An 18,027-nucleotide genomic window follows, 5' to 3' on the forward strand; every position below is an offset into this window, starting at 1 on the left:
TATAATATTAATATATGGATTTCCGTAGTTTTAAGCAGGCTGTGGCAAATTTCATGTCAGAAGTGAGAGGTGGGAGAGTGAGATTTGATCCTGACCGTATATTGATGAGTGGAGGGGCCACAGGAGCAAACGAGCTAATAATGTTCTGTTTGGCTGATGCTGGAGATGCTTTTCTGGTTCCTAGCCTTTATTATCCAGCATATGTGCCCTCTCTTTCATCACGCCTGTTTTCATTCAATGAATCACACTATTTCACACCCATCAAAACGTTAAAAGTGGACACAAATTAAAGCAACCACAAAGAGTAATAACTATTTTGTCTTCATTAAAAGGGTATATACCTGGCGGTGGCTTCATTGAAGTGGTGCTCAGAATTGTAAATTATTCAACAAAATTTTAGTTTTTAACCATATTAAACCTTATTAATCGTGTGGATGAAAATAGTGAATCAACTAATCAAGCCAAAGTTCTGGCATGAATCCTTAACTATAGTACCTGATGTTTGGCTATTATCAACTTTGTTCCAAGCTACTCGCCCTCACTCATCAGGATCACAAATTTCATTAGTGGTTATGCTTGATATGCCCTCTCTTTCATTAGCGGTTATGCTTGATATGCCCACCTTTCATAGCATATGTAATAATTAATACCATAATTTATGATAAAATGATAATATAAAATTATCATGTACATTAAAATCTTTAAATAATTTGTTTCGAAGTTTAGTTTGGAGCAATATTCTTTAGCTAAAAATTAGATTAGACAAAAAGTGTAAAAATTGTAACTATAAAACAGCTAGCAAACTTTGTAACCAAAATAACTTAAATACACACTTCAACATGCAAAAATTGCTTATATACCACATAAAAACACAAACTCAAAAAGAACTAGAGTGATATTAAAATAGTCCCATATAAAAGTTACTTTGTCTTCAGACTAAATGATGACCATCATATATCCAAATTCATTCATAGTATATAAAGGTTAAAATAATTAGTTAAAAAAAATTGTCATCGTGAGACATTGGCTGTTATCAAACAAGGATTCACCAAAGGCTAGGCAGTGATTAGAATCATCATCATTGAAGACTTTCCATGCAACAACCTGTTTAGAAGTTGTATGAGTTCGCTCAATTTCATAAATAATACTATACTTTTTTTATCTTTTTTTTTATTAGTAACAAAAGATAAAAAGTCACCATAAATTAACGTTCTTGAAAATAATTGAATAAATGAATATTGAGAGTTTCTTTAAACTCTTCATATCATATTCTATGTATTATTTTTCAATCATTCTCACTTTCACAATTTAATTAAGTACCATGCATTAACAACTGCGAAAAAAAAATAACAAACGTGATCTCCATTCCCATGTTTATGTTTATCTCTAATTCAAATTATACCCATTATTGTGCAACAAACTAGACCAATAAAGTCATAAGAATAAAAAAAGAATTTATAATGCAAATAGATCTAAGATTAATGAAGAGAAAAAATAGCAATCAAATAATTCCGTCGAATTAAAGAATTGTGACGGACTCTAACATTTTGACTATGATAAAAAAAAAAAAACTTCTTTCAATGGAAAGTTTTATAATGGGAGGTGAGAACTAATTAACTTTGTGTTTTATGTAAACTAGCAAGTATTTGGTAGAATGTACAAGCTTATATATAAATATATGTGAACTATAAACTATGTTGGGAAATAAATATCTAACGTGTTATCCATAATTTTTAAGAATATTAGTCATTACTTTTGAAATAAGTTATTTCGTATTAATATTATGGTAAAAAAAATATGAACTATAAAAAATACAAATGTAAAAATTATCTAGACATTATTTTTTTGTTAATATATAAATACAGAAATGATAATATAAACATGAAAACGTTTTAATTTTTGAAAAACATATAAAAAAAATAATTAATGTAATAGTATTATACTGAAGACTTGCAAATTAGTATTTTATGATGCTTGTTGCTTCACATATTAATTTAATTAAAAAAAAGAAATTCAATTTGTTTGCATAACTAATTTGTTCCTCTCTTTGATAAACAAACAAAAATTGTTATATCCTCTTTATTTCATTTACAGATTTTATTGTTCATTATTAATGTTATAAGAAATATATTTAAGTGAAAAAAAAGAAGAAAAAAATTATTTAAGATTTCATTTTTTATTTTTACACGATTATTATAATAAGACAAAATAAATATCCTGAATTGGAAACTACATTTATGATATAAGGGATTGACATAATTAATTGTTTCTTCCACATTTGCTCTTATTTAACATAACTTAGATAAATATATATGGATTATTCCACAACTACTCTCATCATAAATATCAAATGATGATATTTTAGGTTAAATATATAGTTTGTAAGTACTATTCATTATTTCTTAAACTTTGCATATGAACTTTGAAAATCAATAGTTTAGGTCTAGAGAAAAAATTTAATATATTTTGGATTCAAATGCAAAAGTGACTTAAATAAGTCTTTAAGAACTTCGATAGGAGGACTCTTTCAAACATTCTCTATAATGTGTTATAATTTATTGAAAACTATAAAATTAAAAAGAAATAATTATTAAATACCATGTGAGATTCATAAAAGTTTTCTATTTTTAGTAAATAGAAATCAAGAAGAAAAATTGTGTTAAAAAAATGGTCAAGATCACATTATCTTTTATGGGAAGTAATCATATTCCAAATGTAGAAAATTGATTATAACTATACTGAGTTACTTTTCTACATATATTATAATTACAACCTATGTCAAATCAAAATCATTATTTTTGGTAAATAGTTGTCTAAATCACTTATTTGATATATAGTTTTACGTAATCACGTAATTTGGTAAAATCTTATTTTTGAAAAAAATAATAAGGTGTTAATGGTTTATTATTTAGTTTAAAAAGTTTAAAATATTGATTTATTTAAAACTAGATGCATTTTTACCAATTTATTTAGAGAAAAAAATTGCTAGAAGGAACACTTTCGTCCCTTTAATTATGTAAAATTAATCCACATCAAAAGAACAACAAATAAATTCGTTTCCACTACGCGTGGTAGACTTTTGGTTCTCTAATATTTACATCTCCTACTGATATAAATATATGATAACCAATGTCCAACTGGCTTCATATATTTCTGTATAGGGTATCTTTGGTATTTTCTTTAAATACAATATATTTCCTCAGCCGACAAAAGAAAACTAAAAAAATGCAAGTCAATGATTTTGTAAAAATAAAATAAAATTTGAAGTTATCGATACACACTATTTGGTATATGTTTTAGTTGTTTTTCATAAAAGAAAACATTTCTGTAATGGTGTCAATAATTGATAGTAGTTTAATTAAAATAAGTGAAAAAATTTAATAGTGCATAAAAGGTGGCGAAAAGAATGCAAGTTTGTATAATTCAACAAGTTTATCAATGGAAAATACAGTGAATTTATCCGGTTGTAATAAAAAATAAAATATATTTTTGCACTCTTGAAATATTTCAAAATGTCAGTTATAATTCTTAATTATAAAAAATAATATTCTTTTAATTTCTACATTTATAAAAAGAAAGTGATGTGATTTCACTCACCCAGAGTGACCAGAAACATATGTTTCTGTGAAAATATAGGGATTAAAACCTTATTTTGAAATATTTAAAAGAATAAAAAAAACATTTTTATCAAAAAAATCACTTGGATAGGATTTGATGATTTAAAAAGATAAATAAATGAATAACAATCTATCTATTCTATTTTCAAATTTAATGGATCATCCAATTAACACTATAGAATAAAACTAGTTAAACAATTTTTTATATATATATTTCAATTTCCTTTAAATTATTTATAAAAAATATTTTTCCATATATTATTTTATAGTACTTATTCATAGGAGTCTCTATTGGATGGAATAATTCATGTACTTGAATTGACCAAAACCCTTTAATATGAATTTTGTTGTTATTTCGGTAGAAGCCAAAACTGTATTTCAAATAAATAAGAAAGTGTTAATAACCATTATTTAATTTTAAAAAGTTTTAGGTATTAATTTGATAAAATAAAAAAATATTTCTTAAATGTTAATTTTAGAAAGAATAGTCTAAACGAACACTTTCGTTCTTTAGTCATGTAGATTAATTCATCTTAATGACAACTCACAAATTTATTCTGTGGATTTCATACATAAATTAAAACTCCGGAAGAAAAAAAAAAATCTATATGACAATGATAATTGATATGCAGAACTAGAAGGATTAATTAGTGTTATTGACCTAAGTTTTATCCCATGTTTGCAAACTGTATGAGTTTGCTGAATTTCATAAATAATACTATAGTTTTTTTATATCTCTTATTGTTGTGATTAGTAACAAAAGATAAAAAGCTATATGTTAAGGTTCTTCAAAATAAATTGTATAAATGAATATTGAGAATTTCTTTAAACTCTTCGCATCATATTCCGTGTATTCTTTCTCAATCAATCTCACTTTCACAATTTAAGTACCACACAAAAAATTGGGGGAAAAAATAAACTTGACCCGTGTATATATTTATCTCTAATTAACCCAAATTATACTCATTAATTATTGTGCTGCAAACTAGACCAAAAAATCGTAAGAATAAAAAAAAAGTTAAAAAGGATATACAATGCAAGCATATGTAGATTGATAAAGAAGAAAAAGAAAACAGTGTATTTGTATATCTTTCAAACCGAACAGCTAGCTAAAGGTTGGAAATAAAATTTAGAGTAAAATATATAAATACTTACTGAGATTTCGTTAAATTTCTCTTGATACTCCTTATTTTAATTTTATTTTTTAAAAAAAATATAAATTTGTTAAGATTTCATATATTAAACATGTTTAATTTTATTATTTATTTATATTTAGTTATGATTAATTTGACTTGTTGGTTCAGTTTAAAGCCAAGATACATAAAAAATATATATATAAAGCCATTATGAACCATCAAATTTTCAGCCAAAGAAAAATTAAAGTTGACCAACATGGTCTAGTTTCACATTCTAGCCTATGCGCTGTCCAATTTGCCTCGTACCTCTAGAAATAATTGCACCAATTGTCTCTATGCATTTTATTTAAGTATGCAACAAAGGCATACGTCACTTTGTTTGCGCAGTGTGAAAACAAAGGCATATATGTCACTTTGGATCCCATGTATATGCTAAAAGTTGTTTCTTCATAAACATCGATCCATAACTTGTGGATCCCATGTATTTAATATAGTAAGACCTGAATAAGATGATTTAATTAAGAAGACTTTGATTAATTAAAATGTTTATCCAAAGAAGGTTAGTTACATGTTCACACACATAAAACAATAATTAACTAGAAATATTGTAGTAGGATTTAACAGATATTTAAAAATTTGATCCAATCATCTATATAAGAGGAAGGAGTGGTGTCCAATATAATCACACCAACCAAAGCCACAAAAGAAAAGCAATAGCAATAGCAACAGCCCATATAAAATATAATGGCCGAAACCTGCGACTCCAACAATAAAGTGATCCGTGAATACCATAGTGATGACTCCTTTATGTCAAGGTGTGACATCTTTACTGATGTTACCGAGTACCAACTGTGTCTGGCATCTGCCAGAGAATCTGGTCAAGGAAAGTTCGAACCTAAGTGGGACACAAAGATAGTCACTCCCCACCTTATCGAGCAGTTCAAGCTAAATTGTGCTGCCTCGAATCTGCCAGTCAAAGTGTTTGTCAGCATTGGAGGAAAAGACCCCTTCAAAGTGGTTGCTGGTGGTGCCGATGATTGGGTTCTCAATGCCACAACCACACTCCACCACATGATCAACGAGTACCACATCGATGGAATCGATGTTAAGTACGCCAGAATCCTGTGCAACAAAGATATGTTTGTTAACTGCATTAAGGATCTCATAAGGGGCCTAAGGGAAGCTCTATGCACCACTGGGTTTGTGGCTTCCTTAGCTCCAAATGCTGCCACCAATGAGGCTTTCTACTTGCCCTTGTACCGATCTATTGATAATTCTTGGATTGGAACTGTTGTGTTTCAGTGCTTCGTTGATTTCGAACCTAAAGATCCTAACAGATCAGTTGAAATCTTGGTGCGCCAGGTTGAGAAGATAGTGGAAGAGTATGATTATTATGACTCTAAGATCTTGCTTGGCTACAGCGCCATTAAGGAGGATTGGAATAAAGTTTCACCACCCCTCTTCTTTCTTGCTCTCAATCGCCTAGTGCATTCTTGGCCTAGGGTTAAGGGCGCATCTGTCAAGGTTATTAGTGACAACATTGCCTTCATTCCCCCAACGTGGATCCCTAAACTCCTGTCTTTGGCCGTCTCCGATGTTGGAAAATATCCTTAATTGAAGATCCATAATTATTAAGTTCTATCTATGCATTCATGGCTCTAGCCATACTATATATGGAATAAGACCCGTATCTATTAATTGTATGTGTGTGTTCCTTCTCCCTATATCTATATATGTTGTGCGTGCATTTGAAAAAACAATGCATGGCATGCATATTTCTGGTGTGTTAATGCCTACGTGCATCTTTGTCTCATCAATAAAATACATTATATGTCTTAGTGCTTCATTTGCTTTCGATTATTGTATATATGCATCAATAAAATATATTATCACTTAAATTAATCATTTTCTTTAATCTCGATGAGTTAGGTAATTCAATCTTATATACAGGAAATTTTATTCATAATAATGTGTATGGGCCTATTACTATGAAACAAAGTTGTAGAATCATCTATGGTTTGATCCCGAATCAGTGTGTAAACCAATTTGAGTTAGTATTTGAATGACAATTCATGTTGCTCAAATCCACCAACGTTGACCACATTGGATTTTGTTAAGATCGGTGACCCAGTCCAGGTTGAGGAAGCTTTTTAAATGTTTAATTGATATGCTATATGTATTTTGTTATTATTTTTATATGAAGTAGACTCTTATGAGTCTACGAGTCGAATCCATTAGTCAAGTTTTTAGAACTTTCACAAGTTTATGCAGACAGGATCGAGTTTGATAACCTTAGTGTCAAGTTTATCTATGGGATGACCTCATGACCACCCATTAGTGAAGATCTCTTTCGATGTTTTATCCCTCTCAATTTATCAACAATTATACTTCTCCTAAAATAAAATAATAAATTCTAATTCACGTTTAGTAAAATTTGAATAAGAAATATATTAAAAATTAATATACTTGCAATCTTCCAAAATATTATATGATCTTAATAGGTTTAAATATGTTTTTAGTTCCCGAAAGTTGTTATTTTTCAATTTTAATTCTTATAAGTTTTTTGTTTATTTTTAATCCTTGTATTGTAAGTTTGTTTTTTTAACTTTTGTCCCTTTAATATTTTAATTTATTCATTTGTAATCTGCATAAGTTCATGCTTAATTACAATGACCAAGATTATATAGTAAAATTACAAATTTACAGGGGCTAAAAATTAAAAAAAAATTATAAGGACCAAAATTGAAAAAAACACAAACTTACCAAAACTAAAAATGAATAAACTTTTCACAAAGATCAAAATTTAAAAAAAAATAAAAACTTACAAAAATAAAAATGTATTTAAGTTATAATCAATGATATTGAGTTAAAATCATGATTTAGACATTCTTAAATCATCATTTCATGTCTGATATCAGAAAAAAAAAATTAAAAAAATATTGTTTAGACTCTTTGAATGAAAATTGATTTTGAGGCTGTAATGACCAAAATGGATTTTAATGTCTATGTACATTCAATTTTCTATTATAATTAGGTATATATATAATTAAAATTAAGACAATATGTGTATAGTATGCTAACTTTTGAAATAGAACCACATCTCTTATAAAAATAATTAAATTGAATGAAATAGATAATGAAAGTATTAACTCGACATAAGCATCTTAAAAATTGTTTTTTACAACACACATTCTAAGATGATTATAAGAAATCGTCTTAGAATGTGTCTCGGTGACAATTTTGTAATTAGAGGAAAAAATCCACAACGGTTTTGCATGATTACCGCCATCATTTTAATTCTCTCTAATTACAAAATTGTCACTGCGTTCCCTTTGAAATCTTAATCTAGTTAGACCATTCGTCCCTCAACCACTCTCTGTCATACCCACCGTCACTCAATCTCCGACGTGCCCTCCGAGACCCTCTTTCCTTTCCTCTACTCAGCGGCCATCGAACGTGTGTCACGCCACCATAGTGTCCTACCATTGCCATCCAGGTAAGTACCCATGTTTGTACGAGTTATCAATTTTGTATATCCATGTTATTTCGTTCTTCTTTTCTATACCTTGAGCTGCTAGCTTGGGATTTTTCTTTTCAGTGTATAATCAATGTCATTTTCATCATGATTTGATGGTATTTGGTTCTTGCTCTCATCATCATTTGTTTTTGACCTTGTAAAACTTCAACACATGGACAAATGACAGTCCGGTTGCGTCTGAAGTATCTGGTTACCAAACTCTTACTAATATGCAAATAAGAGGTACCCTTCTAACTTTCAACCATCTTTTTACCCTTTTATATAAATATATCAATACTATTAATTAATAATTACACTGTTTTTGTTATGTTTATGTGTATGTGCTGGTGTGAAATAGCTATAGGCATGTACAACAGTTTGAATACAATATGGAATATAATTGAAAACTTTGGAGCTAGCATTCAATCGTGCCGCCTTAGTCAAGATATGAGCAATATGATTGATTTGTCTTCCAACAAAACTAACCACTGACTTTGACAAAGATGTTAAAGCATCTAAACATTTTCCTAGAATGACATAATTATTTGTTACTCCCGCTGAGGAAGTATTAATGTCATATGTTATTGTCTTACAATCCAATTCAAACACAACGTAAATTGTCAATTTTGGTTTTGGGATGCCTGATTGAGCTTTGTGTTTTTGTTGCTATAAAACTTTCTTGGTCATTGTGAATTATCATACCCACTCCAAAGCTTTGATTGTCATTGAAAATGGCGGCGTAGACATTACATTTGATCCAGCCTGCTTCAGGTTTCATCCAAGATATTATCTGTCAAGTTGAAAGCTTGTTGTGTCTTGATATTGATTCGTTATTTGTTGGATTGCACTCCATTCATCAAAGTATTGATATGCTAACAAAGATGCAGTAGCTGAACTCACTTCCTTTGATTCTCAAATCTTTTCATTCCTACATCTCCAAACGCACCATAGAATAACGACAATTTTTTGTTTGAAATCATCTGTCATTGTGTTGAGAACATTTAAATTTAGCTCCTTCATTCCATCTGCATGTTGAATCTTGGAAGCTACAGAATTTCATAGTCCCGCGGCTGTCTATATGGCACGAGCTTGATGACATTGAGCAAAGATATCTCATTCATTTCCTGGAATTGAGCTGCAATAACAGCACGAATTATCACTCTGCACTCCTTTCTTCTGGATGTTTTGTTTACAAGGTAGACAACCCTTCAATATAATCCAAAGAAAGTGCTTGAATTTTGGTGGGATCTTCAATCTCCAAATTTGCATCCAGCCACCTTCCACCTTTAAATGTTCATTGTCCAACATATTCTCCATAAGGTGATGATAAGCACTAAGAGAACTAAGTAATCTCCATTGTTGCCAAGCCTCCAAAAGATTTTATCTTGTCCAACAGCGTTGACTAAAGGCATTTGTTGTATCTCTTTGACATCTTCTTCATTGAATTATCTGTTCGAGAATTTCATTTCTCCAACAATTAAAATCATGGTCGATGAGAGTGTTTACCTTGTGTTGTTCGAGGCCATTTGGTGGGATAGATGAAGGTCTAGAACTGATTCTAGAAGAGCAAATCCATGGTTGATTCCAAACAGAAATTGATTTGTCATTCCCTACTCTCAATTTTATTCCCTCTTTAATCAATACCCGTGAAGCATGAATTCTATGCCAAACGAAACTAGGATTACAGTCGACATGGGAATTCACAAAATCACAATTTGCAAAATATTTAGCTCGAAAAACTTGTAACCATTTGGTTGGTAGTTAATTTTCAGCCTTGCTTGCCTAGCATGGCTAGATTGAAACCATGAAGATGTCTAAAACCCATGTCACCATTTTCATTTTTCATACTCAGCTTCTCCCAAGATAATCAATTAATTCTCTTTCTTGCATTTCCATTTCACCAATTATCATACTTTCAACAATCCTCATACTAATCAATTGAAAGAAGAAACACATGTACAACTAGGACAGAAAATGCAAGAAGAGCAAACAAGGAAAAAAATGGACTGATCATAAATAAAAATGGTTGGTAGTGCTATGGCTAGCTTAATTGTGTCTGCACTGTGATTCAAACCTGTTGCCAACCCATGAAGACTTATAATTAACTTTTCTTTCAGGTCACAAACATGCCTTTTTTTGCACATCCCAAACCTAAAGAGGTCACATAATATTATGTACCTGAGACACCAACCGTTTCCATTGTATAATAGTACTGTGTAAGCTTTAAATATTAAAGAAAGAGTTAGGAACATATTTAGTTCAACAACAATGGAGTTTCTGCCCTGAAGGGAAAGATGATACTATCTGTCAATAACAACAATTAAAAATACAACAGGATGAAGACCGTCTTAGATTCCATGTTTCTTCTCGTGTTACCCTTTAGTCCAAAGTATGGATAGTTTGAAGAAGTTAGGGGAAAGAATTGTGTGAAAACACGAGCTTTGGGGAAGGAATCAAGTTGCAGACAATCTGCCCCAGTTTGGCCACTCTCTAGAAGGACATCTTAAGATCTTTGAGTTTGTTCCTTCCTCTTTGTTTAATGCCTTTTTGGCAGATGTAATCTCGACGGTTTGTTGTCTTTGTTTTGGGGTCTCTCCATTACTTCACCAAAAAAAATATGATGAACTAACTACTATTATCCATTTGCAGTTTTGGTCTTAAGGCACTAAACAAACCCTATTTCAAGAAAACCATGTAACAATATATGCAAATCTTTAAAGCGACATACGTCATGAGACAATTTTATTATGATCAGATCAGTTCATTGAAACATATATATATTGTTTATTATAATATCAGTCATTGACTGACACAGTTCTTTCAAGAGGATGTTTATGTGAAGAAGTTTTATAAGAAATATCCGGAATCCAAATACCATGACGCCATAAACTATTGCCCTTTTTCCTTGTCTCTAGTTTTTGTTCCATTTGCAGTGTTTGAGCATCTAGTTCTTGTTTCTGCATTGCTGAATGATGTGTTATCTTGTTATGTGTCTGGTCTCTGATGTAATATGATGTGGCCACGAGAGAAAATTGGAGGTGAGGTTCTAAGTTTTGATTCATGAAGGAGGGAAATCAGAATGCCATGCCTATTTGGTTTAGGGAAATGATATTTTTCTACTAATAATTACAAAAATGTCATTTTATTTTTAGTTTGTTTCCTTTTTTAAAATCTTTATATGAAATGGTAAAAACAATGAAATAAAAACTCAAAATTATTTTCTTAAAATAAACAGGCTCTTATCTTTCAGGTTCCATTTGATTCCTAGTATAGTAGTAAGTTAGGAAGAACTTGTTTCCTTGTTCTGTGACTACCCTTAAATTTATCAGTAGCCACATAATAGATTGCAACAGAAATTCCTAAACAGTATAAAATGTGTATCTAAATCAGTGCAACAACTGGGAAGAACTGAAATCCTAGTCTAGCCAAACAGAATACATCAGAAGGCAATACAAGAGAAGACAAAATCTGACAGTATTCGTATTTTCCTGATTCTGTTACTATACCTAATACTAACAGAATAGCTCAACATTCCCTCAGTCACCTGATCAGCTGCCACGTGTACAGCATGTAGCTCGCTACCTCTTTGCTGTAATGTAGCACTAGCACCTTGTTTACTAGCTATAGTACTTTTGGATGGAATTTTTAGATTGTGTCCCACTCTTCGCATGATTATTTATGTGAATGTGTAAATAAGCATGTAACATAAACTGCTTAGTTCAGCATAATATCCTGTGCTAACAGGCAACTACAATAGTTAGCTTTTGTGCTGTGGTTCTCCTTCATTAGGTCCTTATATTTTTTTAAATGGTTTGAGATACTCAAGTGTTCTTTTTCCAACGAATGGGTTTTGATTTTCTTGATTTCTTAAAACTTATTTTGGATTTTTTTTTCTTTTGTATTATACATGTTGCACGCCAAAGGGAAAAAGAAAAATTCAATATATGCTGGTTTTGTCAAGAAAAGCTCTCACGTATGAAGACAAAGACAATACTTAGGTTTTGGGATTCTCCCACTAAGCTGGAGCATGTAAGACAAAAATCTCTTATATGCTCTAGATTGAGGGGGACGGTTGGAAATAATGTAATTTTATATTAATACATATAATAAGGCAGAATTATATGACAGTTAGAGTAATGCTATATTCTTGTAATTCTGTGTAATCATCCTTGTATTTATAACACTTAATATAAGTATATGCTCACGTCTCTTGTTTTCTCTCTCTAAACAGTGTCTTTGTCCTCAGTACCAATTATATTCTTCACTGATGTTTATTTATTTTGTTGATTCACGTTTGTGTTAGCCTTTTATTTCTATGTAATAGATCTCTTATAATGTTTTTTAATTAGCATTTAGAATCATCTGCTATTAGATTTCATGGGTCAAAGTTGTTAGTAGCATCTTTAATTTCTTCTAATGAGGAAATGCAGTATGGTGGGACTGCAAGAACTGGTTGCCACATTGGCAGAGGATGACGTCCTATTTCCACAGGAAAAAAAAACAATTAATGCATTAGTTAAATAACTGATCTAAAAGGGCTTTACAGAACTAGTGCTTGCAAGAAGGGTTGGCAGGAACCTTAGAAATGAAATTCTGCCAACTGCAGCATCTGAAAAGTCAAATAGTAGCGTAATAGTTGCATGTATTTTGTCAACAGAGAACCCCTGACTTTTCTTCCAAGTTTCCCGTGTCATACAATGACAATAATATTATGAGTTCTCAGATTCTCATTCTCAATAGGTCAGTATCATGATAGACGAGTAGTTCTGAAACACAACAACAAACACAACTTGCATCAAAAACTTTTTTTTTTTAAAATTTCCATATGCTGTTAGATTTTTACATTGTTTATTATAAAAAATAACAAACTTACCACATGACCATTCACAATTCAAATGACAGATTTTTACTTCATTTCCCAATGGGAGGTGGTTTATGAGAAGGATATCTTTGGCTTAAGTTTTTGTAGAAGTGTGAATGTATAATTGGAATTGCTTGTCACAAACCAACTATTCCAATTACTGATCTTGACAATAGAATTGACTAAATCTGAACTAATAATTGGAATTGCTTGTCACAAACCAACTATTCCAATTACTGACCTGACAAGTCACAATTTGTAAATTGCTAGACATGAAAGTAGAGATGTTATAAGTTACGTACCCTAAGTCTATGGTCAATGCCAATAATCTTGACACTAAGTTTATGATGATTGTCATCAAGAATCTCCAATCTCTCGGTACTAGTAGTTGCAGGGAGGCTGGACTTAACACCAACCTCTCTCAAACTTCCAATCTCAAGGTTTCCCCTCCCCACCCACTCACAAAAGGTTTATACTTGTGTGGCTCATCAAATCTCCTCCACAACGACCACACCTAAAAAAGATAAATTAATGATGAAATGAAAAGAATATAAAATAGAGAAATGGGAAGGAATTAGTACTTGCAATGAGAGAAAGTAGGGCCCTTATATGCTTAACGAGAGAAGAGCCACACTGATTGTCCTCTGCTGCCTCCTGCCTATGGTGTCTCCCTATGTATTCCATCTCTGTGCTGCTCAATTCTGTTGAATGTGTGTATCAACAGTTGCTTATCATGAATGTTTAGGACTGTTTATTTTCAATTATAATTGTTTTTTATGATTCCTTTCAGTTACAATAGCTATTATGTTAGTGGTTATTGTTTAGGAAGTCAGTTATTGTTTTTTATAATTTCGTTCAGTTACAAAAAATCTTTATTTAAACATATTATTATTCAATAAAATGTGTGCATTCATCTCCCTTCATTCTGTGAGTTAAGTTTTTTTTTCAACAGATTGGTATCAAGAGTCTTCTTCTTAAGAGGGACCTGTGAGTGAACCGAGTGAAACCCACCATAAAAAGCCAAAACACCTTGCTTCAATTCATCAAATAGATGGATTCTGAAACACCGTACACAGCACTAGCACCACCTGTGTTTGATGGTGATAATTATCAAATCTGGGCAGCAAGAATGGAGGCACATTTGGAGGCAAATGATCTCTGGGAAGCTGTTGAGGAAGACTACGAAGTTCTTCCTTTACCAATCAATCCAACAATGGCTCAGATAAAAAATCAAAAGGAGAGGAAAGCAAGAAAGTCAAAGGCAAGAGCTTATTTATTTGTTGTTGTCTCAAAAGAAATTTTCACTAGAATAATGACCATCAAGTCAGCATATGAAATCTGGAGTTTCCTCGAATGAATATGAAGGAGATGAAAGGATTAAGGGAATGCAAGCCCTGAATCTTGTTAGAGAATTTGAGATGCAGAAAATGAAGGACTCTGAAACAATTAAAGAGTATGCTAACAAGCTTCTTAGCATTGCCAACAAAGTAAGATTGCTTGGAGAATACTAAGGATCTGTCAAAACTTACCTTGGCAGAACTTGTAAATGCTTTGCAAGCCCAAGAGCAAAGAAGAAGAATGAGGGCTGATGATTCTGTGGAAGGAGCATTGCAAGCTAAATTGCAAATTAACCAAGGAGAGTAAAACAAGTGGAAGAAATACAAGAAGAAGAATTCTAACACACAAGAAGCAGCGACTAACACTAGCAACAAAAGTGGAGACAACAACAAAGGATTTCCTCCTTATAAGCACTGTGGCAAAATGGGTCATCCTCCTTTCAAATGTTGGAGAAGACCCGAAGTTAAGTGTGAAAAGTACAACAAGTTGGGGCATCATGTGAGAATTTGCAAAAGCAATCTTCAACAAAAGAATGAGGCTCAAGTTGCAGATCAATAAGAGGAAGAGCAATTGTTTGTAGCAACTTGTTTTACAAGCAGTAGCTCAACTGAATGTTGGCTAGTGGATAGTGGTTGTACCAACCATATGACCCACGATCAAGAGCTTTTCAGAGAGTTGGACAGATCACAGGTATCAAAAGTTAGAATCGGAAATGGTGATCTTATCACTGTTGAAGGAAAGGGAATTGTACCCGTTGAAAGTTGCACAGGTACAAAATTAATTTATGATGTTTCGTATGTACCTGAGATTGATCAAAACTTGCTAAGTGTGGGACAATTGGTTGAGAAGGGGTTTAAAGTCATCTTTGAAAATAAGCACTGTTTGATTAAAGATGTCAATGACAAAGAAATTTTTAGTATCAAAATGAGAGATAAAAGTTTCTCATTTGACCCACTGAAGGAGGAGCAAGCAGCCTATCCAGTCACTATAAACAGTATAGAGGCTTGGCACAAAAGGTTAGGCCATTTTCATCATGTTGTTATGCTGAACATGCAACGAAAGGAGTTGGTTCATGGCTTACCTCACTTAGATTCTAAATTACCAAGCTGTGAAGCATGTCAATATGGCAAACAAGCAAGATTACCCTTTAAACAATCAACCTGGAGAGCAATAGAGAAGTTGCAGTTGATTCACACTGATTTGGCCGGACCTCAAAGGACTGCTTCGCTTAAAGAGAGTAAATATTACATCATCTTTATAGATGATTTCACCAGAATGTGCTGGATTTATTTTCTCAAGTCTAAGTCAGAGGTTGCAGGTGTATTTTGGAGATTTAAGCAGTGGATTGAAAAGCAAAGTGGCTGCATGATTCAAGCTTTGAAGTCTAATAACGGCAAGGAGTACACTTCAGCATAATTCACCATGTTTTGTGAGGAAGCAGGCATTAAGCATCAATTAATAGCTCCTTACACCCCTCAACAAAATGGGGTTAGTGAAAGAAAGAATCGGACGATAATGGAAATGATCAGATGTATGCTTCATGAGAAAAGGTTACCTAAGGAATATTGGGCAGAAGTTGCAAATTAAACACTGCATTATTCTTGCTAAATTGACTTCCCACCAAAGCAGTAAACGGGAAGACTCCTTTTGAGACTTGGTATGGTTATAAACATTCCTTGAAAAAATTTAAAGTATTTGGATGCTTGTGTTTTACTTATGTGCCACAGATTAAGAGAAACAAGCTGGACAAAAAAACTGAACTTGGTATCTTTGTGGGATATAGTTCAGTATCTAAAGCTTATAGAGTTTTCCAACCTCATACAAGGAAAATTCTGATAAGCAAGGACGTGTACTTCATGGAGAATGAGAAATGGAGCTGGAATGATACTGAAAAGATGTCAATAGTTGACCCTTTGCAAAATCAAGATGAGTTAATTGATGATGCACCCGTGAGAGGCACTAGATTGCTCTCAAATATTTATGAAAGTTGCAATGTAGCAGTTCTAGAACCTGTAGGATATTGGGATGCAAAGGAGGATCCAAAATGGAGTGCTACAATGCAAGAGGAGCTTGTCATGATTGATAAAAATCAGACTTGGGAACATCCTTGACCAAAGCTCTTCCAAGAAGCAGATTTGAGTTACTAAGAGAAAAACTTGGACTTGTCAACCACTGATACAAGGAGTAGTGTTGAATGTGTGTATCAGCAGTTGCCTATCATGAGTGCTTAGGACTATTTATTTTCAGTTATAATTGTTTTTTATGGTTCCTTTCAGTTACAATAGTTATTATGTTAGTGGTTATTGTTTAGGAAGTCAGTTATTTTTTTTATAATTTCATTCAGTTACAAAAAATCTTTATTTAAACATATTATTATTCAATAAAATGTGTGCATTCATCTCCCTTCATTCTGTGAGTTAAGTTTTTTTTCCAACAAATTCTCCATCATTCCATGCTCCCCTCATTCTCAACGCCAAACGACACACCGTTTTGACATTAATCAGATGACATACCAAAAAAGAACATCGCAACAATATATAGTATGACATTAAAAAATATTAGTACCTGCAGCATGGAACACCTGCACTAATAAATAATTCAGACGACGTCACTGTGGTTTTCACACCAAGAGTAACTGCTGAAACGAAACATGACCCGTGTAAGTTTGCAACCCATGGATCCACATATAAATACTAAAATCAAGTATCATCCTCTAAACATATGCAAGTATTTGAATTCCCATGAACCTCATATGTATGAAAACTCATTCACTGCATTGTTATTATAATTAATGTTTTTATGGCAATAGTTTTTAATTTTCAATGTTTAACAATTGGTTTTGGTTGTAGGTACAAGTATTTGAATGCCATAGGAAGTTAATTCACACTTTTAAGTTGTTTTGCTTTATTGAAGAGAAACTCCTATATACCACTGCCAGCATCGCACTCTCTATAATTGTTTGTGAGCATCTTTTGAGGTATGTATGTCATTGTCTCACTTATGTTTGCATTACTTGTTTATTCATGTATGAGTATTGTTAAATTTTAAGCTTATGTGTATTGTGAGTGAATCATAGTTTCCCGTTTGAGATTCAAGACAATGGTTAATACAGGCAGTTTAAATTAATCATTGAATTGAATCTTGAATTGTCTGTTTGGACAATTTGGGAAGACTTTTTTAAAATAATTATTTCATACTTATAGGTTATCTATGTTGCATTAAATTTGATGCAATTTTGGTTTAGTGCATATTGCTTTGTTCTCCGAGTGCATACTTGATGGTGGTAAGTACATCTCAATGCTATCATGTCATGTACTTGGAGATCAATGCGAAATGCTGTCGAAATTTCATCAAATTTAACGCAACCTACTTAATTGGTGTGCATCTATCAAGTATTAAAAATGTCTTCCTTAATGGGATAGGGCCACACCTATTTTATAAAATAAAAAAAAAGAGAGAGATTTTCATGCATATGGGATAACATTGTCAGTATCACAAAACACGAAACATAGATCGAAGTTGGATGAAAGCATCACGCGTAACTAACGAGTATGAGAG

At 32.0% G+C, this 18,027-nt stretch overlaps 1 protein-coding gene and 1 pseudogene across 1 annotated transcript; one reads left to right on the forward strand and one right to left on the reverse strand.

The window, feature by feature from the left end:
* Positions 1-5,439: 5,439 nt before the first annotated feature.
* On the forward strand, positions 5,440-6,640 carry LOC100803799 (ruBisCO-associated protein). Its single transcript, XM_003521719.5, has one exon. The coding sequence runs from the start codon at positions 5,498-5,500 to the stop codon at positions 6,365-6,367; it is 870 nt and encodes a 289-aa protein (XP_003521767.1). The 5' UTR covers positions 5,440-5,497; the 3' UTR covers positions 6,368-6,640.
* Positions 6,641-13,003: 6,363 nt separating this feature from the next.
* Positions 13,004-14,901, reverse strand: LOC100785960 (abscisic acid receptor PYL8-like; annotated as a pseudogene).
* Positions 14,902-18,027: the final 3,126 nt, after the last annotated feature.

The sequence above is a fragment of the Glycine max genome, chromosome 3 (assembly GCF_000004515.6).
Source record: "Glycine max cultivar Williams 82 chromosome 3, Glycine_max_v4.0, whole genome shotgun sequence".
NCBI classification, from domain to species: domain Eukaryota; kingdom Viridiplantae; phylum Streptophyta; class Magnoliopsida; order Fabales; family Fabaceae; genus Glycine; species Glycine max.